Genomic DNA, 26297 nt, shown 5'->3' on the forward strand with positions numbered 1-26297 from the left:
TTATAGTTTTGAATTGTACATTTCTTTCCAATAATAGATGGCGCTTTTTCTGTGACAGTTCCTCACTTAAGTATACCTTAAGTGTCTGCCTAGACATCCAGCTTTCCATTAAATATCTGGAGAAGATGAATAAAAATGGAAAAAAATGCTGTATGCATAACCATTTATCACATATTGGAGTTACTCTTAGTTTATGTAAACAGTTTTACTGCATGGGCTGGGTAACTATTTCTTATAGGTTTCAGATTCTAGAAACATTTTAGTAATTTTACAAAACTTGTAAAAGATTGATTAATAATAACAATATGTTGTGTCAGTTTATTACAATATCTGACTCAAATCCACTACCACTTCCATTGATTAGTATTGCCATTTTTGGGAGCGATTCGCAGAATATGCAATCAGCCAATTGAATAAATATATGCCCTATTTTTTTTATGAATTATAGTGACATTTTAATATTGTTTTTATTTAATTTCTATTACCATGTTTGAAGTATCCCTTTTGTAAAACTTTATGCATAATGCTTGTGTTTAGCAAATAATGATATTGTGGGAGATATTCTGTAAATTGGAGGGAATTGCCATTTCTTAAAATATTTTGTGCAGATTATTTAGTTCTGTTTGGTAATAAACTACTATTTTTAAAATGCCCATTAACAAATTTGTTTTTGAAAATCTATTACAGTTCCAAGTGCACCACCACAGTCTGTAGCCGTGGTAACTGTAGGAACAAACAACAGCACAAATATTAGCATTTCTTGGGAACCACCTCCAGTCGAGCATCAAAATGGAATTATTCAGGATTATAGGGTAAGAGTTTACATTTTTGTTCATTTCTATTTTCATAACATCCACTTGAAAACAAATTTCAAAATTGTTGAGGGACGCTTCGATTAGGAAAGCAATAAGGTTTGTTATTTTTTTTACGGATATCTTGCTGTTCTTTAATTCCATCTCGTTATGTTCATTTAAACCAATGAGGGAAACCTGCCTCTTTAGGAGACTACTCAATAGGTATTGAGGAGCTCTTGCTGTTGTTAGAAACAGTAGCAAGCCTACCCAACAAAGGGCTCTGGTGCAAACATTTTTTGGTGCTTCCCAAAAGTAACTCAGTAGTAAGCATTCATAATAAAAAACATTATTTATAATAATTTTGAGTGTAGATAGATAGATGTACCTGTTAACTGCACTAATAAAAGGCTCCCCTGCATTAGGATTGTGCACATTCTGCACATGTCTTTTGTATAGACTGACTTCTATGAGCCCCACCTAGCCCTTGAGCCCTGGTGCCACTGCGCTTGTTGCACCAATGGTAGTTCTGCCCCTGGTTTGGAAGGTTTCATAAAACGTAGGTGTGGCTAAAAAAATTGGCTTTTTTTTAAAAGTAGAATTACTGATATAAGTTTTATCTGTTCATATTTTTTTTTATTATAGCGATCAATTTTAATAAAATAATTAAGATATATAGTATAAAGATGTAAAAATAGATTGTTTTTGAAATAGCTTTATTCATAAACTGTTAAAATACAAGTCAAATTTTATTGAAGTGTATCTTACATTTCATATGTATTTGTATGTATTTTACGATAAAATTGCATTGTTTTTATATGTGCATAGTATATAACCGGAATTAAACTGCATTATAAAACATCTGTATACAATACCTTTAACACTGTAATTTTATTAGCAAAACGTGCATTGTTTTGTAGTCCAAAAACATACCTCTTGAAAATTCTTGATTTTTTTGTCATTTTCTTTAATGTGATTAGTTTGGGGCAAATATTTAGAAGCTATGCACAGATCAAGAGTGGCATACTGTAGGGTAATTTTATAAATCCTGCAGTATAATAAGTTACAGTTAATGCCAAAAATAACCTTTTTTTATTTTTCTGCTTGATCATAAGGGAATTCATTTTTATTTATGAAAATTCATTAAAAAAAGTTTCCATTTTTTTGTTACACATTTTTAATTCAGACTTTTTTCATATAGATTTGGAATGATTAACTTATAACTTGGTTCAGAATATACATTTTATCCAGTAGCTCATTAATTTTCAATTTTTAAATTGATTTATAGAACTGACAAATGTATTGCTTCCCATCATAGATCTCATTCAGCTCTCATCAGTATAGAGTTATAAGTTGTTGTATATAACAAATGTATTACTTTCTATCCTAGATCTGGTGCTTGGGGAATGAAACGCGATTTCATATTAACAAAACTGTGGATGGGACAATCCATTCAACTGTTATAAGGGGTCTTGTTCCAGGAGTTCCTTACCATGTTGAGGTTGCTGCTTCAACAAGCGCAGGCTTTGGAGTTAAAAGTCAGCCAATAACCATTCAGATAAGTAAGTTCTAAGAAAATACATTTTAAAAGTTGACACATATGACAATACATTTGAACTACTTTGTATAAACAATACCATGTTCACACATTTAGAATTGAGATTCAAACTGAATTATTTGAATTATTTTCCTTGATGATTAACATATTTCAATTCCTAACTGTGATCTGCAGTACACATTTTGTGTTAGCCTGCATTCAAAAGCAACTCAACTTCCCTAGTGCCATTCATAATCTAACAGTGTACCAGAGAGTTTAACAAAACAAAACTGTATTTATTGTTTACAGCAAATCCTCTAACTCCAAAAAAACTGAATCCAACAGCTTATTGACAATTTAAATATATAATTAAAGGGACACTGTACCCAAATTTTTTCTTTTGTGATTCAGATAGAGCATGACATTTTAAGCAATTTTCTAATGTATTCCTATTATCAAATGTTCTTTATTCTCTTGGTATCTTTATTTGAAATGCAAAAATGTAAGTTTAGATGCCGGCCCATTTTTGGTGAACAACCTAGGTTGTCCTTGCTGATCGGTGGATAAATTCATCCTCCAATCAAAAACTGCTGTCCAGAGTTCTGAACCAAGAAAAAAGCTTAGATGCCTTATTTTTCATATAAAGATAGCAAGAGAAAGAAGAAACATTGATAATAGGAGTAAATTAGAAAGTTGCTTAAAATTGCATGCTCTATCTGAATCACGAAAGAAAGATTTTTGGTTCAGTGTCCCTTTAATTGAACATTTTACCAATTGATATTTTTGCTGTCATTTATGCTGTGCCTCCTGTTTCCTGTTAGAAAAATGTTTTTCCAGAAACATTATCTTATCTTGATCAATTTCCTCTTCAGAGCCATCTTCAGAACAAGTGCCCATTAGAAATGGTGAAAATGTCAGCTTGACAGAACAAATCACAGATGTTGTCAAGCAACCAGCATTCATAGCTGGCATTGGTGGAGCATGCTGGGTAATCCTAATGTGCTTTAGTGTCTGGATCTATTGTCGGCGTAAGAAGAGAAAAGAGCTAAGCCATTATACAGGTAAGATTATTTTAAGAGAAACTGATGGTTTATTTATATTTCTACTCCAGGCAATTTTACAGCCAAATGTTGCAAAATGTTAGTTAGTAATACTGTCTGTTGTTTTGTTTTGTTTTGTTGTATTGTATTTTTTTAATATTTGGTATTACAGGTAGAGAGATTTCTAAATACTAGAAATATCCCTAGTGAATATTCGTCTATACGTTTTCAGGGAATGGCTTGTCAATAGGAGATCTCATTATGCCATTGGTTTGCTAGAATGCCTATTTGTTAAAGGGACAGTCTACACCAGAATTTTTATTGTTTAAAAATATAGATAATCCCTGTATTACCCATTCCCCAGTTTTGCATAACCAACACAGTTATAGTAATATATATTTTATCTCTGTGATTACCTTGTATCTAAGCCTCTGCAGACTGCCCCCTTATCTCAGTGCTTTTGACAGACATGCAGCTTAGCCAATCAGTGCAGACTCCTAAATAACTCCACAGGATTGAGCACAATGTTATCTATATGACACACATGAGCTAGCACTGTCTAACTGTGAAAAACTTTCAAAATGCTCTGAGCTAAGAGGCAGTTTTCAACGGTTTAGAAATCAGTTTGAGCCTACCTGGGTTTAGCTTTTCAAAAATACCACAAAGGGAAGAAAGCAAATTTAATGAAAAAAATGAATTGGAAAGTTGTTTAAAATTGCATACCTTATCGGAATCATGAAAGTTTAATTTTGACTAGACTGTCCCTTTAAGGGATGGACTTAACAGAAAAATGAGACAGTCATTTTCTTTACCTTAAAATGTAAACTCTACTTGTCCCTGAAAGACAGAACATTTGGATGATGAAAAGCACTGTAGCCTGAATCATTTCCCTGGGGTGCCTTATTTTGTTTGTACCATACAGCTTAATCCAAACTGGCCATCACAGCTTACCATTTTTGTTCAAGTAACTAAAGCTAGCAATATAGGTAAAAAAAGTTAATATTTATAAAAAATATATAAACAAATATTAAAGTGTAAATTTGCTCACTGTGGATTTTGGGATATATTTTCAAAAGTAAGACTTTCCAAAAACTGAGTAACTTTGGTTCTAGACGGACATTTCAGGTCAGCTAAAAGTCAAAACCTTCTTGAACCAACTTTTTCTAAGAGCTGAGCTACTTTGCAATTACTCTTTTGTGAATAACAGACTTGGAGAATATTTATTTTTCTCAATTTTTTTCCCACAATGCTTACTGAACATTTGTGAATAGACCTATTTTATTTATTACTAATACATATTTTTTTCTTTCTTTTTTATAGCTTCATTTGCCTACACTCCAGCAGGTATTATTTATTTTATTTTTACTTTTAATTATCACTTTATTTGTTACCATTTAAAATGTACTTATATTTATATAAATGCCTTTTTGTTTTTTTTAGTGTCTTTTCCACATACAGAGGGATCAAGTCATATCACTGGAAGGTAATAAAACAGTAAACCCAATGTAGAACTCTGCAACAGTTGTGTACACGAGTAACATCCTAAACAACACATAGGGCTCCATTTCTTAAGCAGTAGATGATGCTTCGGAGGCCCAGCCTGAAACAGAAGTTAAGAAGCATTGGTTATAAGACCACTGCTCCTTAAACTGTCCCAATCTGATCGGAATGATTGACAGCCCCTGCTAGCAGCTGCCAGTAAGTAGGGGGCGGCATTGCACAAGCATTTTACCAGAAAAACTTGTGCAATGTTAAAATGCGGACAGCGTATGCTAGAGCAAATCATGTCCGCTTGACAGTTAATAAATTTACCCCAAAGAGATAACTTGAAATTTTTGTGCTTTCTTTTTTATTTGTTTCCTTCACTGTGGAGCCATTTTTCACCCTTTTGCTTTATTTTTCCCAGTGACTTGGTGACAAATATTGGTTGGCAAGCTCTGGGTGCACATGAACTATGACTGTATACTCCACAGATAATGTGCACAGGAATAAACTATCATTAAATGAGTGTAGCTTTTATAAGAAGCATTTTTCTTTAGTACAGTATTATCCAAATAGTTTTCGAATAGAAACTAAAATATACTGATACCATTTTCCTTTACACTGTCTCTTTTAAAAAAATTAAAATATATTGGTATGTAGCTCTATAAAATAACATCCCAAGCTGTTCTGATAAGCTTCTGAAAGTGTTGAAAGTGGCAGCGCTGTGTCACCTCCAGGGAACTAAGCTGCTTACTTCCTCTGAGTCAACCTTTTTGCTTTCACCTCCAAAATAAAAGAGCTCACAATAGTGTAGCAGATTTCAGACAATGTGGTAGGCGCACAAACTGGTTATACTCACGAGATTGCAGTTAAAATAAGCCCTTTATTAAAATCATCACAAATGTGTCTTCAGGTGCAGCTTCAGGTTTTATTTAAAATACATCTCAACGCGTTTCGGCTAAAAGAAGCCTTTATCAAGAGCTTAAAGTTAAAACAATTTCTGGAACAAATGATAACCATTTGTTAATAAAAGGCTTATTTTAACTGCAATCTCGTGAGTATAACCAGTTTGTGCGCCTACCACATTGTCTGAAATCTGATACACTATTGTGAGCTCTTTTATTTTGGAGGTGAAAGGAACAAGGTTGACTCAGATTACGTGGGCAGCTTGGTTCCCTGGAGGTGACACAGCGCAGCCACTTTCAACACTTTCTGCTTCTATACATGGTTTGGGAGAACCGGGGCTGGCAACAAGCACCTGAAGGAAAGTGCTAACATTGCTTCGTACTTTATCCTTTCTTATAAGCTTCTGAGTCTTGAGACAATTATTATGATGTTCTCAGTAGGATAAAGAGAAAGAGAAACATTATAAATGAAAGTCAGATCTCATAAGTGAGAATTTTGTGTTTTCTGCCGGTAAAATATATAATAAAGCTGTACTTTGCCCTACTGAGAAAAAAATAGATCTATTTAATAAGAAATGGCATAAGGACACAACTCAGTGCTTAAAGTGACAGGTTTCTCAGATGAGAATGATGGATTCACTTTTTTTTTAATTACATTTTAATTTCAATTAGGAGGTTTAATTAATATGTATAACTGTTCCTTGTAAAATCAAGTATTATTATTCTTTATTTATAAAGCGCCAACAGATTCTGCAGCGCTGTCCATGGGTAACAAAGGTAAAATGACAGTACAATATGAGAAACCAGACAAAATTTAACAAACAAATACAGGGGGAATTGGGAGCCCTGTTCCCGTGGGAACTTACAATCTAAATGGGTAGGAGGGTGAGAAACAGGAGGTGGGGACTGCAAAGGTGGGAATGATGTTAGTATGGAGTTAGATGAGGGCAACTATTAGGCAAGTGGAATTCATTAGTTACTGATTTGGTGATAGGCTTCCCTGAACAAGAAGGTCTTTAGGGAGCGTTTAAAGGAGGAGAGGTTGGGGGAAAGTCTGACAGCTCGAGGAAGTGCGTTCCAGAGGGTTGGTGCCGCACAAGAGAAGTCCTGTAGTCTTGCATGAGAGGAGGTGATGGTAGAAGAGGCAAGAAGTAGATCGTTGTTATTTCTTAGGGGACGGGCTGGTGTATATTTGTTGATGAGTGAGGACAGGTATGGGGGGACTGCATTGGTAAGGGCTTTGTAGGTCAGAGTGAGAATTTTGAATTTAATTCTGCTGTGAATGGGGAGCCAGTGAAGGGACTCACAGAGGGGTGCAGTGGATACAGAGCATCGGGAGAGGTGTATTAGCCTAGCAGAAGCATTTAGGATGGATTGAAGGATGGAGAGGCAAGAGAGAGGAAGGCATGATTACATAGTAGGCAGTCCTTTAGGAGAGGTTGGGGGAAAGTCTGACAGCTCGAGGAAGTGCGTTCCAGAGGGTTGGTGCCGCACAAGAGAAGTCCTGTAGTCTAGCATGAGAGGAGGTGATGGTAGCAGAGGCAAGGAGTAGATCGTTGTTGTTTCTAAGGGGACGGACTGGTGTATATTTGTTGATGAGTGAGGACAGGTATGGGGGGGCTGCATTGGTAAGGACTTTGTAGGTCAGAGTGAGAATTTTGAATTTAATTCTGCTGTGAATGGGGAGCCAGTGAAGGGACTCACAGAGGGGTTCAGCGGATACAGATCGTCGGGAAAGGTGTATTAGCCTAGCAGAGGCATTTAGGATGGAGTGAAGGGGGGAGAGGCGGGAGAGAGGAAGGCATGATTACATAGTAGGCAGTCCTTTAGAGACATTGATGACTGCAGCTCTGATAAGAGCCTATGTTTAAATTATTACCTTTAAATAAAAAAAATTGACTGTTAGTGTATATTACATTAGAACTGGTACAATCCTGTATTCTTAAACTGCAGTTTTGTAAACGTTTGAATGCTTGCAGTGACTAGTAATGTTATTTTGTCTTTCTTTTCCCAAGACCAGGAATGCTCGCCACAAGTGCATCTAACTACCCATGGCTTGCAGATTCCTGGCCAGCAACCAACTTACTTCGTAATGGAAAACCAAAAGACACATCAGCTAACTGTTGCACTGTGAATCACAATCCTTCAGAAAGATATTATAATGGTAAATAATAACTCTTGACTTGATAGGACAACAAAGAATTTGATGACTTTTTAAATTCCTATCAAGTTCATTCTCCATTTGTCATTTACATAGAATTTGCAACTGGAAAATATATTATCTAATTTTTGGAGCTAGTAATTAGGATTGTATTGGTATAATCATGTGAATATTAGCTGTATCCTATCTTTGTTACCATTTCATAAAAAAATACTTTTTTATTGTTTTATTGTTACCTACTGTTCAATAAACTATGATTTATGTGACTCTGATTTTCAGTATAATACATTGATTTGTCCTTGCATTCACTTTAATTTGATCCTTTTAAATGAAGGCACTAGCAACCACACATAGAAACAATGTTAGAGTCTCTAATAAATCCATCCCTTCCAAAGAGTGTGAGATGGTTGAATGGTGTGTTGCCAATGTATATCAATTTTAATAAAAGAGCCTCAAAAATTATTTACAAGACATGCACATTCAGATTTGGATGAATGCAAATAAATAAAAATTAAAAAGTTTAAAAACACAAAACAATCACCCCCTTTAACCAATAAACACACAAATAGCTGCATACAACACAAAAATTATAGTAAATTTGTTCGTGCAGAAAAGGCATTTGTGCAGAGGTAAAAGGATTTAAATTTTCAATTTTACACCCAATGTCCTTGTCAGTTAATTAGTTCCTGTGTCAGCTGATAAGTATGTAAACTTTTGTTCTTGACAATCCTAAACCCATTAAAAAAAAATTAAATTGATGATTCTACTTGCTTGTAGCAGCAGCAGTAGCTACTATATTAGCTTTACGTTTCAGCTGCTGTTTAGCTGCTTTTCTGCTGCAATGAAGACTTCCCCATAGGAAGGAAGGAATTTTCATTAACAAACTTGAACCAAACAACTCCATGATCTAATTTTGGATTAAATGAAATATTATTTTTTCCGAGTGACTTAAATGTCATCTGATAGATTATTTTTTTTTGTCTGTGCATATATCTATTATTTACTTAAAAATGCATCAATAGCAGATATTCTATCATTCCATAGCATGCAAAATTTATCTGGCACAATTTATAGTGAAATAGTCATGTTGCACCCCCTACATGTACCGACGGCTGCTTTAAACTAATCATACTAAATAAAAGGTGAGGATTATGCATATGCGGACCTCATACATCTGTTCAATAATTAAACTGAAGAACTTTGGCTCATGTTTTTTAATAACATTTACAGAGGTTTTTATGATCATGTCTGAGCTGACAGCATAACCAAGACAAGCTATTTTATGAAAGCCCATTATGGCAAACCATATGCACAAAGACTGCAGAGCAGAAAAGATTTGTCATAATATATCAGCAACTGAACAAAAAAAATCTGAAAACAAGTGTTAGATGTATCATATTTAAAATGTATTTTATGCTACCTTGAATCCACCTATATATTTAACTTAAAGGCTTCAGATAATTTCAGGTTTCTTATATATGTTTCCCAACAGTAATGGCAAAAACTGCAGAAAACACCTTTATTTTTCAAATGGTTGCTCATTCATATAAACAACATATTGGGCTGTTAAAGAACATAAAAATCAAAATTAAACTTTAATAGTTCAGACATGACATGCAATTTTTAGTCATATCATTTAACCCCCTTACACAACTTACCCTGTATATGGCATTTCATTAAGAGAGGTTTTATGCCTGAAATAGCACAGGTCTAGCCACCAGCTAATTTACCCCTTAGTTTAAAAATTAGCATGTCGTTTCTCATTAAGGTGGATGAAGTGACCAATGTTAAAGAAGAAGAAGAACAAAATGTTCTTTTTTACGATAGCACCACTGGCTGGCTATTAATCCAGCAGAGACATTGTCACATTTTTATTATGACAAATTGAATTAATGTTACTGATTATTTGATTGTGTGGCATTTGCGTTAGAAGCTAGCAATTTCTTAACACAGCATGTTCATCACTATCTGAAAGGGAAAAATTACTGTTCTTTGTGTCTCCTTTAATATTTTATAAAGATTTCAGTATTCACAGTACATAATATATGGCAGATGCTAGACATTTTTATATTACAAAGATGTGGGAGTATGTTAGTGTGTCTATCTAAAACATACATGCATTGGTAATTGGTTTGAATTTCCTTTGAATAGATGCTGGGATTTCAAACTACATTGCTCAGACTGAAAAATTTGGAACAGGTGTTTCAGATGGTCCTATTTACAGTACGATTGATCCAACCACTGATGATATGAGGACATTTAATGGTGCCTTCTCTCAGCATACTACACCTTATGCCACTACACCTGTTGTACCATATGGTGGACAAACTCTTCACTCCCCTGAGCTAGAAGAAAACCCATGGAATGTCCAGGCTGGGACATCAGGAATCCATTATGCACAGCCAGACAGAAATAAAACAGAGAATGGTATTTTATTATTATTATTTGTCATTTTTTTATTAAGCGGTTAGCTTGCATAATATATTCTAAAGTCATAACTTGCATCTATGTAGAATTAGTAGAAATGTAAAAAATGTCAATATTTTTTAATAAACAATCAATATTAATGAGACCCTGTACTAAAATAAAAAAAATATATAATGAATTTGGAAATGAACAAGGTTAAAACAAAATCTGTTAAAATGCTGGTGGAGATGAACAAGTCTAAGAAACACAGACCCAACCTTTTTAAAAGAATGAAGTAAACATTTTGAAATATCCTTTTAATAGTACCTACAAGATATGTGTGTCTTATACATTCTCTCTATGGCTGTACGGCTATGAAGTAATTCAATGTTGTGTTCCTTTAGGTTCAGTCTGTGCACGCTGCATACAATGACTTTACTGATAACCATTAATAGCATACATCAAAAGGGATCAAATACCCCAAAAGAGCAAGTCACTGTTTTAAACTATGATGAAAGGTAGTAAGGAATAATAATGTAAGGGAATTCACAGATCTCTGAGATATACATAAGGCTATCCTTAGAATTTGATGGGCACTCTGGTTCTTTTATGTCACCATAACATGAAATTAGAGGCACAAGACAAAAACATGGACTCTTTGTAATATCTCTTCTGACTGTATAACAACTGAACGTGCAACCTAATTTTATTTTTAAATAGACATTTTCTAAGAGTGGCAGAAACTCAAAATATTCTACAAATTTCTAAATACAACATTAATTTAACTTTAGAATATATTATTTCCATCTTAATGGGAAGAGAGTCCACAGCTTCAATCATTACTTAATTACTTCAATTAAGAGCCTGGCCACCAGGAGGAGGCAAAGACACCCCAGCCAAACACTAAAATACTTCCCCCACTTCCCTCATCCCCCAGTCATTCTTTGCCTTTCGTCACAGGAGGTTGGCAGAGAAGTGTCAGAAGATTCGGAGTAGTCTCTTATGGAGGGTAGTACTCTTAGGAATGGGACTGGAGGTTTAAGTAGTCCTGTCAGCTTTTCAGTGAGAGCTTGGATGAAAGTTAGAGTCCGGAGATGCAGGGAGAGTCTTTCTGCGAAACCATCCCGACTCAGATTAACAGCTCCATAAGCAATCAGCGTTGACGAGTTTCGCTGCCTGCTTTTTGCACTCAAGTACATGTCATGAGCGATGCTACTACCCTGTCACACTTGAAAGGCTGTGTTCCTGTTCCACAGCATTGATTCTGGTAAGATCGTTTCATTTTTACACATTTGATAACGCAAGAAGACAGGGTCACAGTGTGTCTCCTTTTATCTGTATAGAATCAAGGGTTAATATCCTTGGAAAGGGGATTATTGAACAGGGGGGGATTTATGCATAATATTCTTTATTGTGTTTTATGCTGCAACATGTGTGAGATGAGGCTCTGTCAATGTGTGAACAGTCAGGTTTCCTTAGAGAGATACGACACAGCCTTTTTTGGTGTGTTTTCTCGTTAGTGCAGGGGAGGTCCTGCATGGCACTCTATGTGACTGGGTGTGGCCTTTTTAACTTCCTCTTTCTTGACCGGCGGTTGCAAAAGATGAAGCATTTTCTCTCATAGGAAGTGGCGAGTGCCCCGGCCATTGGAGTATAAAGGTGCAGTTTAATTCTATCTAGTCCGTAATTAAAGTGCAAGCTATGGAGGACTATATATACGATATGTTAAAGGGTACTCCCTCTTTTCCAAATCTAATTCTTGTGTTTATCGTGAGGAGGTTCCGGTGCATGTTCCATATGCTTTGATAATATTGCAATATCTAAAAAGAATAAGATATTTAGTACATCTGAGCCGTCCACCTCTGAGGGTTCTCTGTCCGCTAGGTGCGTTCCCTACATTCATCTCTGATTACACATGCAGCTCCCCAGGGCACTACTAATCCTCCCGCGGGAGGGGGCCTTTGGCGCCAGATTTCGCTGAGCAGTTACAAACAGCAGTCTCTGCGGCCTTCAATGCCTTCCCACGCCCTGCTAAGCGCAAACAAAAGGTGAAACATAGCTATCCGTCCCAAGGGTCATCTACTCAGTTGGATGTCTATGATAGATTATCTGCTGATGAAGACGACTCCGAATCTTCAGAGGACGCTATTTCTGGGTCAGAATCAGCGACATCTAGACCTCCGGCTGTGGAGGATCCAGACTTTAAGTTTAAGATTGAGCATTTGCGCTTTCTGTTGAAAGAGGTGCTTGCTATGTTAGAGGTTCTGGAAACAAAACTACCAAAGGAACCTTCAATTCCTAAGCTAGATAGGGTTTACGAGGACAGGCTGGTGCCTTAGACCTTCCTGTTCCCCGTTAAGATGGCTAATATTATTAAGAACGAATGGGAGAAACTTGGCTCGTTTTTTGCTCCCTCTACTTATTTTAAAAAACTGTTCCCCATTCCAGACTCTCAGCTTGAGCTGTGGGGGGCCATTCCTAAGGTGGATGGTGCTATCTCCATTGTCGCTAAGGGCACGACTATCCCGCTTGAAGATAGTTCTTCATTCTAGGAGCCCATGTATAAAACATTGGAATCCATGTTGAGAAAGATGTTTCAGCTCACTGGGTTCATTTTTCAACCGGCAGAGGTGGTCGCTGGGGCTGCTACCTACTGGTGTGACACTCTATCAGCTATGGTTGAGGTGGAGACACCCCTCGAGGAGATACAGGAATAAATGAAGGCCTTAAGGGTAGCTAATTCATTCATCTGTGATGCAAATATGCAGATTATTCGCTTGAATGCCAAGACATCAGGTTTTTCTGTTCTAGCCCGTAGGGCTCTGTGGATGAAGTTGTGGTCTACTGACATGACTTCCAAGTCTAGATTACTATCCCTCCCTTTTCAGGGGAAAGTTCTTTTTGGTTCGGGCCTGGACTCTATTATATCCATGGTCACAGGAGGCAAGGGTGCTTTCCTACCGCAGGATAAGAAGAATAAACCTAAGGGGTCTACTTTTCGTCCCTTTCGTTCGGACAAGTCCCAACGCCAGCAACCTGCCGCGAAAACCGAGCAGTCCAAGTTATTTTGGAAGCCAGCTCAATCTTGGAACAAAGCCAAGCAGAGCAAGAAGCCCGCCAAGACAAAATTGGCATGAAGGGTCGGCCAATGATCTGTCTATGGATCGTGTAGGGGCATACTATCTCTTTTTGTGGAGGCCTGGATGTGGGACGTTCAGGACCCTTGGATCATCGCCCAGGGTTACAGGATAGGGTTCAAGACTCATCTGCCCAGGGGCAGATTCCTCCTGTCAAACCTATAATCAAGACCAGTGAAGAGAGATGCTTTTCTGGAATGCGTAAGAGATCTCTCATCTCTCGGGTAATCGTACCAGTACCTCTGTCAGAAAGAGGTCTGGGGTATTATTCAAACCTTTTCGTGGTCCCAACGAAGGAGGGCACGTTTCGTCCGATTCTAGACCTAAAGTGCCTAAACAAGTTTCTGTTGGTCCCATCATTCAAGATGGAGACCATCAGGTCTATTCTGCCCCTAGTTCAAGAGGGACAGTTCATAAATACAATATATTTGAAGGATGCTTACCTTCACGTGCCAATCCACAAGGATCACTTCAGGTTCCTAAGATTTGCATTTCTGGACCAACACTTCCAGTTTGTGGCCCTACCGTTTGGCCTGGCAACTGCCCAAGAGTCTTTACAAAGGTTCTGGGAGCGTTGCTCGTGGTGGCGAGAGCCAGAGGTATTGCTGTGGCACCTTATCTGGACGACATCCTGGTCCAGGCTGCATCCTGCAGTCTTGCAGAGGATTATTCAAGGGCTATTCTTCTTCTCCTTCGATCTCATGGATGGAAGATAAACGTAGGAAAGAGTTCCCTGGTTCCCAGCAACAGAGTGGAATTTCTGGGCACGATAATAGATTCCATATCCATGAAGATTTTCCTGACAGATCTGAGACATTGCAAGATTGCGTCCAGCTGTCTTGCCCTTCAGACCTCCTCAAGACCATCTGTGGCCCAGTGTATGGAGGTAGTTGGGCTCATGGTATCCAGCATAGATGTCATTCCATACACCAGGTTTCATCTCCGTCCTCTTCAGTTGTGCATGTTGAGACAATGGAACGGAGACCACTCGGATCTATCCCAACAGATCTCTCTGGATAACCAAACAAAGGAAACCCTCTCTTGGTGGATCTGTCCAGGCCAACTGTCCCAGGGGACATCCTTCTTGAGACCATCCTGGGAGATTGTGACCATGAATGCAAGTCTGTCAGGATGGGAAGCTGTTTGGGGTGCCAGGAAGGCACAGGGCAGGTGGACTCGAAAGGAGTCGCTTCTCCCGATCAATATTCTGGAGTAATCTTCAATGCTCTGAGGGCTTGCCCCTTCTGGGCTCATCCCGATTCATCAGATTCCAGTCGGACAACATTACCTTGGTGGCTTACATCAACCATCAGGGGGGAATGAGAAGCTCCCTAGACATGAGGGAAGTATCTCAGATACCCTCCTATTGTTCCTTGTTCCCTGGGGGATGAGGGAAGTGGGGGAGGTATTTAAGCTTTTGGCTGGGGTGTATTTGCCTCCTCCTGGTGGCCAGGTTCTTAATTCCCACAAGTAATGAATGAAGCCGTGGACTCTCCTCCCACAGATGGAAATGAAATTATCAGGTAAGCATAATTTGTTTTTTCAATCTCACTTTTTTTTTTTTTTAGCTCCTAAAATAGGAAAACAGAAGTCCATGGGGAAACCATTAAAAACACCATCTTTAAATTGGACAGAAATTCTTCCACCACCACCACCTGCCAATGAACTGGGGCAGTACCAGGATGAAGATACAGACATAGAAATGAAGTAAGGACACATATGAATAATGATTTCCAAATTAGTCAAGAGCCATATGCTGGAGCTTCTGTTATTCAAACACGCAAACCTGTTGTGTCTGGATTTATTTTGCAGTGTTTATTTTTTATTATTTAAATTTAGTTAACAAATAACTGTGCCAACAGAAAATGACCCAATATCATCTATTGAAAGAGACAGATAAAACCGTACTATATAAATTGCAATTAATAATTTTCATTACTTTAAATATTTGGGATAGATCTTATTCTTTTCACTAAAATAAAGCAGATAGAAATCCAATGATTTATTTCATTATTAATCTCTGTGGGGATTTTTGTAGATAAATCATTTGCTAAGCTTTTCTAAAGGATTTTAAATTACCGCTATTAATCTAACCCTTGCAAACGGGTTAAACACATATATAACTTCCCACTAAGGAGCTGCAAGCTGCATTGATTGGTGCTTCATGTAAGACTGGTTGTAAAATCTGAAAATTGTTTTGTTCAAATTCCTGTGAGAATTTAAAATGCATACTCCATAATGGGGCAGTATTGCAATGAATACATTTCGGATTATGTTCTAGTAGATTAGAAATATGACGATGGATCATTTATTTAATGAAACTCCTTTTTTGATGCCCAGGTGCCTTAGGCAGCTGCATGCATTGCATTAACATTTAATTTGCTTTTGAAAAAAAGCTACAGATACAGATTTTAGTACTCATTAAAGATCAAGTCCCAGAAATACTAAAATTTGATTTTAAAAGTGCTATTTTAATGGTGAGTTATATTCTCATATAGTTATAGCTAGAGTTGAAATTCCTGAAGCTGGAGCTATGGTAGAAGAAAGATTGGACATAATTGTAATGAAGATGTCAGTGAGAACAAACGTGTTTATAATCAATCTGAACCATTAAACATGATTTTAGTTTTTATTTCAATTTAAGCCATAGTTAATAGCCAGCCAGTTGCCACAGCTGAACCCTGTGATTGGCTGATTCATCCATGTCATTTTCTGAGGATGGCACAGGAATTTACTGGTATATTTTCCTATATTTTTAGCTCTGACACAGATGAATGGTGCCCTCCTTTACCTGAAAGAACATATCTTATGGAAAACATCCATGAAGATTGTCCTCTTCCTCCACCTCGTGGTGAAGCATCATCACCGGCTCATTCTTACGGTCAACAATCTACAGCCACTCTCACGCCATCACCCCGGGATGAGATGCATGCTTCAGAAGACATTCCCAGACTCCATCAGTTTGAACTTCCTCCTCATCCTAGGTTAGAAAAATAATAGCTACGTCATTTGCTCTTATTTTTTTTCCTTGCTACTCTGTAAAGAGTAATAGTGGCATATCCATGTAGAATCTTACAGGTAAAAATAGTCTGATAAACCATTATGTTTTTCCAGGATTAATAACAATAGAGATGAAGTTGAATTTAGATAACAGCCTCTTTAAAATGTAGAAATTATGTATTACCTATACATATATGTTTTTTATTACATTGTATGTTAATTCTTATATAGACGGTTGCCAGCTGGGTCAGTACCAATTCCAAGGGCACCAAGTCCCCCTTTGACACAGTCTAATCCAAGTCTTCATACTATGGTTGAAAGTATAGATGTTCAACGGCCTGGACACCGACGTAACTTGAGTCAGAACCCTACCCTTAGTGCAGAGAATATCAGTTCATCAACAGCAGGTTAGTAGTATAATTTGATTATTTATTTTTTATTTATTTAATTATTTGCAAAAGAGCTCTCATTATGTTTTATTTGTTTAATTTATAACTGCATTCTGACTTCAGCCACAGAGGCTAAGCTAACATTTCGTCCTCTATGCATAAAACAAACATATTTTGGTTCTGTTCTACTAACTGGGTAATACTGCAATCCTGGCAAACCAGATATGTTTATTTAAGATGCAGAGAAAAAAAAAGTTTTATGTTAAAAATTTTATCTTAAATTACTGAGTCCCTAATCTTGATACTCATTAAAAATGTTTTCTTATTCTGTATGATTCCAGGAAAATCTCAAAATATTTCTGAAAATATCTGCACACCTCCAGGTCAGAAATCAAGAGGAAAGAAAAAATCGAAGTCGGGTCACTACCGTAGAGAAGCAAAACAAGGAGGTCAGTTCATTATACTGTACAATTTATTTGGAAAATTAAAGTGGCGAAATAGTGAAAATTGAAATGTTCAATAGTGAGATTACATTTTAGTAACACTCATTTTTGCAGTACATTTCTATTCACAATAATGCTACTTATAAGAACTATCACTGTTTCAGAATGTATCTGCATGCCCTTGCGTAGCAAGGTCATATAGTCAACATACAGACTTTCTGTATATGTCATGTGCAAACTAAAAGTTATTAATGAGTTATAATTTTAATAGAAGTATTTTGCCAAAAAATATGTATTAAAAAAATGTAATCTAATCAAAATTTAAAAATGATCTGATGTTTATTTTGACCACTTTTTGACCATAATGTCCCTGTAATTTTATTAAAGGGACATTAAACACTAAATAAATGCTAGATAGAGTGATGCATTCAAATAAGATTAGTCTGAGAATAACATGCAGATGTTTTTTTTAAAGTTTCATTATTTGTTTAAATGTTGACAAGATAAGGGAAAAGTTTTAGTGTGTATAAAACAATGGGAGCTGCCATGTTGTTTCTTAGGTTACCTTTGAAAAAGCGTTTTGCACTGCGCTCTCTGTTTTGTTTAAATGGGGTATTGATAAACACTGGGTAACGGTTACTAAAATAATACTATCTAAAGACTATTTCCTTGTGGTATAATTGTTGGCCCTCTTTTAGGGCACCTATAATGGTTCAAATATACAGCTTGCTTTGGGAATAGGAGAGTGTTAGAAGTGCTAATAGTTCAATTAACTTTAAGGCATAGAAGCATTGTCGATAATAGTACTCTTTCTAAACACCTCAACCTAAGCTTGCTGCAGTTACTTATGGAAACAATAGTACAACGATACCTTTACCCTGGCACTTAATAATTAATTGTGCAACTAATAGGAGGTTACTCCTTATACAGAGAGTTAGCAGTGCTTGTTAATATATATATATTTTTTCTTTAATTTTAATATATTTTGAATTTCTTTTTTCTTTGTTATGTATATGTTAATGTGCTTTTAACATAAAGTGGCATGGTCCACACCACTGATTATATTTTATCCAATCTATAATAAATGCTAAGTTTTAAACTAACTACAAAGCATTACACTACACAATCACCTACCTATGATGTTATGAGATGACAATCCCCCTAAGTGTGCCATATTAATGCCCCTGTCTCTTTTCTCTTTATTTCTTCTCTGCTGTGGCCAATTAAGGACAGTTATAAATAGGTCACTAGAGTGTGCAGCCAATGGCTGTGTGGAATGTAACAGTGTTCTGCACTTCCATTTCTAACAGGAACTGAAAAGTTCACAATTTCAAAATGGAATTACAGGAAAATGGGACAAAATAAATAATGAAAGTATATTGCATGGATTGTTTTATAAATATGATTTAATATTTTATATTACCATCTCAATGTGTTTAATGTCCCTTTAATCATGTGTGGCAACATTTTTAACAATGCTTCGTTTAAAATATGGTATGAATACATGTGAATGCATTTTTTTGTGAGGGTATGTATTTCATTCAAACGCTTTCACTGCTTTATTTTACTTTTTATAAAAACTATCTAAGCACAGATATTGTATTCTTTTTTTTTTTTAATTTTTATTGAGGTTTTTATAAATGACATTGTACAAAACATGTCCATTCACAATAACAATTATCATACAGATCGTTCTCTGGCTAAAGTATTACAGTTCAGAATATAAGGCTTAATAGTATTAGAGAACAATTAAACTAAAGACTTTGGTTTCAAACAGGATCATTATCATTAACGCCAAACATATTAATATAGAAGATGGTTAACTCTAATAAATCAACCTAATATTGAAATTTGGAGGAAAAGTACTCCGATATATTAAAGTCTTCACTGTAATGTGTCCCCCTGCTTTATCCAATTCTGACTGTTTTGTGAGTGCATGAGTACAAATTTCTAAATTATGGCTGCACCAACAACAGGTTAGAAATTTGTACCCTGAGAAATGCTATCAAAGACCAAGAGATGCCAAACAATGCTGAGCCTGAGGACTTAACTTTAATAAAGACCAACGAACCTTTAATAGTGCAAAGAGAACAATCCAACACCAAGGAAACATACCTGTTATTTGCTAATATCGGTGAGCAATCCTACCAACCATGCGGTCCTGCGGGATGCGGGCGATTCTCTGAAGCGGGAAGCCGAGACCTTACTCATCAAAATGAAAAGCCTCACTAGGAATAACTTGGCGCACTCACCGGCAATGCCTAGGTCAGAGCAAGAAAGTATGCCAACGAAGAGACCTGTTCTTATCCACCAAGGAAACATACCCGTTATTTGCTAATATCGGTAAACAATCCTACCAACCATGCGGTCCTGCGGGAGGGGATGCGGCCAATCCTCTGAAGCAGGAAGCCGAAACCTTACTCATCAAAATGAAAACCCTCACTAGGAATAACTTAGCGCACTCACCGGCAATGCCTAGGTCGGAGCAAGAAAGGATGCCAATGAAGAGACCTGTTCTTATCGCTAACAATTCTCATGATGATCCAAAGTCTCACACTGACACCCTGTTTTTTAATCTTGTAGCCCCAGCTGACGCAGGGAGTGGGATGACTGCAGATCGAATAGTCCCTACAAGTATACAGCTATTAGGGCTGCACCAACAAATATTTTATTCTTAAATTTAATGTTTTGCAAGATCAGAAAACATGTAGATAGTTTTTATTTAATTTATTGGTTTGTTTGGTTGGCTTGCCACAAAAAACACAAACAAGAGCTAAAAATAGACTAAAGGCTCCACTTAAAATGAGTGAGCCTGAAGCTGATAGATAAGTAGCAGCTGTTATCAGACCACTGCTTTCTTAGCTACTACGCCAACTCTAAAGTGGTGTTTTTCAATCCCCCTGGACTTGTCTGACTGGGGTGATTGACAGCCCATGCTCGCCCACGATTGACAATGTGCAAGTAGGGGGCGGCGTGCACAAGCGGCTGCTTGTGCAAAGAAAAATTCTATGCAGCATATTGCTGCCTGCCAGCCGTGGACAGAGATGGAGATGTCCGCTCAACCTTTGGTAAATCTAGCCAAAGCGTAACAATGGAAGTATGTGTGTGTGTGTGTGTATACATACATATATATATATATATATATTATTATCATATATATTATTATCATTTATTTGTATAGCACCGCAAATATATAAACGTGAGGAGACACAGATTTGTATGCCTTTAAAACACATAGATGTAATTCAAATAAAGGCCAACCTCACAATCACAAATAGAAAAGAGAAAAGGAGAAAACAAGGCGCAACACCTCTAAGTGCAGTATGTCAGATAATATACAATATTTATTAGTTCACACTGACAAATAAAAACTCACAAGGTATAACCTCAACAGTCAGCCTCTGAAGAAGTAGGGAGAACCCCTACTAAATGTTTAAGGCCACGCCCACCGCCTACACGCTACCGTAACCAGCTGCCGGCACATTTGCTTGCACACAGCTGATCTTTTGAGTGGCGGTTTTGATATGAATTTTAACTGTTCGGACCTCACCATATGGGGATGCTTTGGAGATCCTGGTTCCACAAGTGCATGTGAACACAGCCTGTGATAGTTCGGACACATAAACATATTACCAAGACCTGCTGCTGTATCGGTATCTTGATGGATATCATTTGAGAGACCAAAACGGTTCTCAGGTGCCCATATTATACCTCATTTTGGTTGAGGTTATACCTTGTGAGTTTTTATTTGTGAGTGTGAACTAATAAATATTGTGTATTATCTGACATACTGCACTTAGAGGTGTTGCGCCTTGTTTTCGCCTTTTCTCTTTTCTATTCAGTTTTCCTCCGGTCTCCAGTGCCGTGACATTTAAGAGGCAGCAACCCTGTTATTTCCAGCAGCTGTTATTATCTATCAGCTATATATCCTTTCAGTATATAAGTGTGTATATATACTTTTTCGAGTATCATTATAAGTGGGGCGCTTCTATTTTGTATTTTTAGTGTTCAACCTCACAAATATCCCATATATTTTTCAGCGGTTAAAAACTAATAGTGCAATAATAACATGCTCTAATACAATACAATATTTTATATTTGCACTTTTTATGTTCTTTTAATAACTATTTGTATCAAAATTAAATACATGTGACTATGAAATATTATATCTATTACATTACTTATTATAGTCTTTCATTCATATCTGTTTTCAACAATGAAAAATGTAAAAAAAAACAAATTATTAATTTGCTTTACCATTTCTATAATTGTACTAAACAGCAAACTGGTAAAGATGAGGCGATATATTCTACTAACGGAGGATTCCTGAAAATAGTAGTCTTTAAAGCCTCTGAGGGGGAGAGTATAATTGATAATGACTTGAAACTGTATCTGAGGTATCTGTTATGTCTAAAAAAAAGTAATTAGCTGGTTTGGATAGTTCTGGCTTTATGGATTATTTTTCTTGTGTGGATTATATTTCTTTCAAGTGGGAATTTGGTAATAATGAAGTGCACTGTTACAGAGCTCATTTAAATATGAAATAACTCTGAGTTTATGTAAGGTTAGAAATTAAAAGTATTTAACAAGTTACTCTGGATTTTTATGAAGGGTAATATAATTACTAACCCTCCATTTTAATATGTTCTTATAAACTGTTTTATAAAATAATAAACATATTCCTGACACCTCAAAGAAGAATAAGGGACATGTATATATGTATATATGTGTATATATATATATATATATATATATATATATATATATATATATATATATATATAATGTAAATTGCATTGTTGTTAGTTTCTCTGTTCTTTGTTTGTTAGCTCTAAATAACATACCATAAACACAAAACCAAAAAAAACATATTTCTGTACTGAGAAAGAAAGCGTTTTTTGCTTTTATGCTTGTGGGCGTGTCGCTGTCCACCAATCAGTGGGTGTCTATCTCACCAACCGGCTAGTTTTAAAAAAACTTGTTTCTTGCAAACATATTTTTAAAATGTGCTCTTTCATATGCAGCAAACAAATCTTTAGAAATCTATCTTGGCTTTCATTTTGAGTTTAATGACTATCTACAGGTTACAAATAGTGGGGTAGATTTAGAGTTGTAAAGTTTATCAACATTTTTTTCTTTAATACTATCACTTAAACATTTCTGCTTAATTTTTTGTTTTGACACATTAATTAAAAATAATGAATTTGGTCACATTCATTTGCTTTAAATTAATGTAAGGTGTCAAATATTTTACAAATAAATTTGCACAATACATTTTAATAATTTCCTTACCATAAATAACATTTAATTATCAAATGAAATATTTAACTTTTCAAAATTCAAGTGTCAATTTTTACATTCAAGTATTTAAAAGTTATATTTGATATTGTAAAGTTAAAATGTAATATTTGAATGTTCAGTATTCTAATGTTAGCATTCCTTCTATAGAAATATTAAGAACAAATGATATACAGTTCAAATGTAAACAATCCTACATTCAACCATCCTTATTTCATTTTCAACTAGCCATACATAGCATTATGTTTTCCTCTGCTTTTTATACTTGATAAAATGTGTGTAGGAAGTCAAAAATAACTGAATTTCAGTTATGAGGTTCAGTAACTGAAATACACTCCTTTATACATATATTCAAGCATGCCCTACCCTTAATTGGACATTGTACATGATTTATCAAGTCTTTCAATAAGTTAACATGCCTTTAACTCCCCTTTTAGAGGAGAATGAAAACCAATTAACCATGATGCATCTACCCTATTAAAATAATTTCAGTGGCTCTGAAGCATTGAGGATTTAATTTTTCTCAACAGATGACCAACTGTTCCAATGAAAAGTAATTTCCTCACTTGGAATCAGAGAAAAATAACCAAAGCTCTTGTGTTTGTTGTTTTAAGATCTTCCTCCACCTCCTGAACCTCCTCCAGAGGATGAAGAATCCTGCTCTCCCCATACCAATGGGCCAAGAATTGAATGCTCTGCATCATCTTTAGAAAGAGATACAAATATTAACTTATCAGGGGAAAGAAGAAATGGGGCTGTACAGAGCCACAGGGGCACATCAAGTCATCCTTTACAGCACAGAGAAGGTAAGTTTAGAAGATATTCAATATGTCAGCAACATACATTATTATTACATAGATTCATTCTTTTGTTTATTTGATAGAAATATACAGTGCAGTAAGAGCCAATAAAATATAATTGATTGTTTTAATAATATTTTTCACATAATTTGGAGGCCTTACCTTTAATACTCCTGAAGATAAGTCTTGATACTTCTACAGAGTAGTCATCTTTTATAGCTTGTCCTCAAATGTGGTGTCTAAAAACAAATATACTTTATAGTGTATGTACTTTATACATATGTTAAATATTTTTTGTCTTAAAGAATGTCGTAAAAGCTTTTAAAAATGTTAAATTAAAATGAATCCTGCAGTATTGGTGTGTATTGCCCGATAATTCTCACTGGTGGATAAGTTTAACTTGCACTACTTTTTTTGGTAGAGGAGGCACTCCTGTGCAAATATAACAAGCAAACATTGGTTTATTTTGGACAGGAACATGAGTTTCTTTTTTCTTTTATCTGGAATACATTATGCAATGCCCTATTTTAATTAAAACAAAGAAAACATTAATTAAGTGTCCCTTTGAATCACGGCACCAGACATTATAGAAGAGTATTAATATACATAAATATGCAGATATAATGGAATTCTCATCAAACCGTTTCATGACTGTCACACCTGAAAGGGTTATGGTTGAGATGTATACCAGTCTATTCTGTAAGAGTCAACTTTTGATCTCTAGACCAGTGTTATATGGAACAATGTTGTTAGTTGTGTTACTAGAAGTTACAATAGAAAGTTTCTTAAAAAAAATAAATCTGAAATATTGTATGCAGGAATAGTGAATAATTTATTTTGTTATGATAACATTTACATGCAAGTCAACAGGTCAGAATACTAATTTATGTGTAGCTGAGAATGTGTTGAAGCATACAGCTTAATATTTTACGGTGTGTTATGTTTCAGATGAAGAGATCATTCCGTATAGTAAACCTAATTTCCTGTCAAGAAGTCAACTGTCTAGTAATTGTTCTACAACAGGAAGCAGCTCGTCTAGAGGATCAGCTGGATCTAGAGGTCTTCCTTCCGGAAGAAGCAAAACAGGAGACCGCAAAGAGGTAAATTATACTTTACATGTAGATTTCCCATCCATCATGTTATGACCACATTTATGTCACACCTAGCAAAAAGCAAATAAAAAATCTGTTGAGTTCATTGTCAGTCTTACTACTAAAACTTATATTTAAGGTAGAATATGTTCCATTACTGCATATCTGCATTTTGTGATATCCTTAGATTTTACCTAGGGCCCATTGCATAGTTTAACCCCTTAATACCCAAGCGTATTTTAGATATACCTAAAATGTATTCATGCTTTATATGAATTATGTGAAATGTAACCTATCACGTAGCTCAGGCAATCTAAAATCTGTTCATAATCACTTTAACTATTCTTTTTTTTTTATCATAATACCCAGCCAGTCAGAAAATCTATAACTGTACTGAATGACTTGCTTGCAAATAGTGAGAATTGATGGAACATTTACTTTTAGACAATATAAATATATATGTATAATTGCTACACTTTGTAGTACTTTTCATGCAGTAAGTCCTGTGTAGTATTTAAATCAAACTATTTTAACTTAATAATTGGAAAAAATTAGGAGATCTATGTGGCTTTTAAATAAAAAGCCCAAACAATGTATAGCTATAAAATATAGATATTATAATTCAGTATGTATAGTAATGTATTAATTTAGATTGCACATTGTGTATATTGCCATTAGATTTCTTAGTTTTTGTAAAATTTCTCTTTGCATTTGTCCACTGTTCAAAGTCACACAGTTTGACGGTAATCATAAATCACAATTCACTCTATACCAGATAAAAGCTCTAACACTTGGCTTCATAAATATACAGGCAATTCATTCTTCATGAAAGATATGTACATTTAGAGACACTGACAAGCTATGTAAAGACTAAATCATTTCAAGGACAAACACATTGGGCCAGATAGCAAGTGAAGTGCTGGTATTACAATGTGCGCTGGTATTACAAGTAACCCCCCACTCCCAAATGCTATTTTGTTTAAAATTATAACTACAATGCCCTCTATTTTGAGTTAACCATGGGATCTAATCTCTGGTTAACTTTCTGCTAATTGCTACTGTGAACTTGAGGTAGCAATAAACAGCCACTTGGCTGGTTAATCATTGCGCCCCCGCAAATGGGCAAATTTGTTCGTTTGCGGGAGCGCAATAATTTAGCGATCCACTTGTAATCTAGCCCATTAAAAGTTATTTTTCTTTATTTCACATGTGATAAATAAGATGTTATTATATACAGTGTATACAACAGAGTGTCTAAAATATTAAAGGAACTCTGACTAATACTAAAATTGTGTTTAGCTTTAAAGAACATTAAAATAAACCGTTTTTTTTTTTGCTAACCCATTCTTGAAGTATACTTGTTTTGGTAAGGTTTAATATGCTAATACACATCTTAATATGCTAATGTGTGATTTAAAATGCAAATTTGTAACATTGTTAGCTAGTTTGTGATACCAAATGCTATTAAGTTTGTTGGTGAATTAGAGTTTTTCCCCAGCGTTATAATCTAATTGTGCACATCGTACACCCACTACCTCATCCATTATTTAATACAGAAAAGCTCAAATTGATTTAGGAGTAAATATACCCCTTTGTTTTAATGCTTAATCTAGATAGAATAACACAGGAATATGTTTTATTATTCCAAATAAGTGTAAACAACATATTTCCCTACTGACTAGCTTAACAAAGTTGAGAGAGGCCAATGAGGTGCATACGTTTTGCAGACCATACCAACTACTCACAATTCATTAAGATATATGAATATAATAAGATTAATTTGTGACAAGGGTCATCTGTACCATGTTAGTAGCTAA

At 35.6% G+C, this 26297-nt stretch overlaps 1 protein-coding gene across 1 annotated transcript in view; it reads left to right on the top strand.

Annotated features, from left to right (window-relative positions):
- ROBO3 (roundabout guidance receptor 3) overlaps positions 1 to 26297 on the top strand; it is a 255098-nt gene that overhangs the window by 216342 nt on the left and 12459 nt on the right. Inside the window, exons 15-27 of the mRNA XM_053690485.1 lie at positions 688 to 812; positions 2182 to 2353; positions 3201 to 3389; positions 4689 to 4712; positions 4809 to 4851; positions 7771 to 7919; positions 10068 to 10343; positions 15028 to 15166; positions 16219 to 16443; positions 16691 to 16866; positions 17190 to 17297; positions 23204 to 23395; positions 24338 to 24489. Coding sequence (XP_053546460.1) covers positions 688 to 812; positions 2182 to 2353; positions 3201 to 3389; positions 4689 to 4712; positions 4809 to 4851; positions 7771 to 7919; positions 10068 to 10343; positions 15028 to 15166; positions 16219 to 16443; positions 16691 to 16866; positions 17190 to 17297; positions 23204 to 23395; positions 24338 to 24489 — 1970 coding nt within the window. The remainder of the gene's footprint in view (positions 1 to 687; positions 813 to 2181; positions 2354 to 3200; positions 3390 to 4688; positions 4713 to 4808; positions 4852 to 7770; positions 7920 to 10067; positions 10344 to 15027; positions 15167 to 16218; positions 16444 to 16690; positions 16867 to 17189; positions 17298 to 23203; positions 23396 to 24337; positions 24490 to 26297) is intronic.

The sequence above is a fragment of the Bombina bombina genome, chromosome 8 (assembly GCF_027579735.1).
Source record: "Bombina bombina isolate aBomBom1 chromosome 8, aBomBom1.pri, whole genome shotgun sequence".
NCBI classification, from domain to species: domain Eukaryota; kingdom Metazoa; phylum Chordata; class Amphibia; order Anura; family Bombinatoridae; genus Bombina; species Bombina bombina.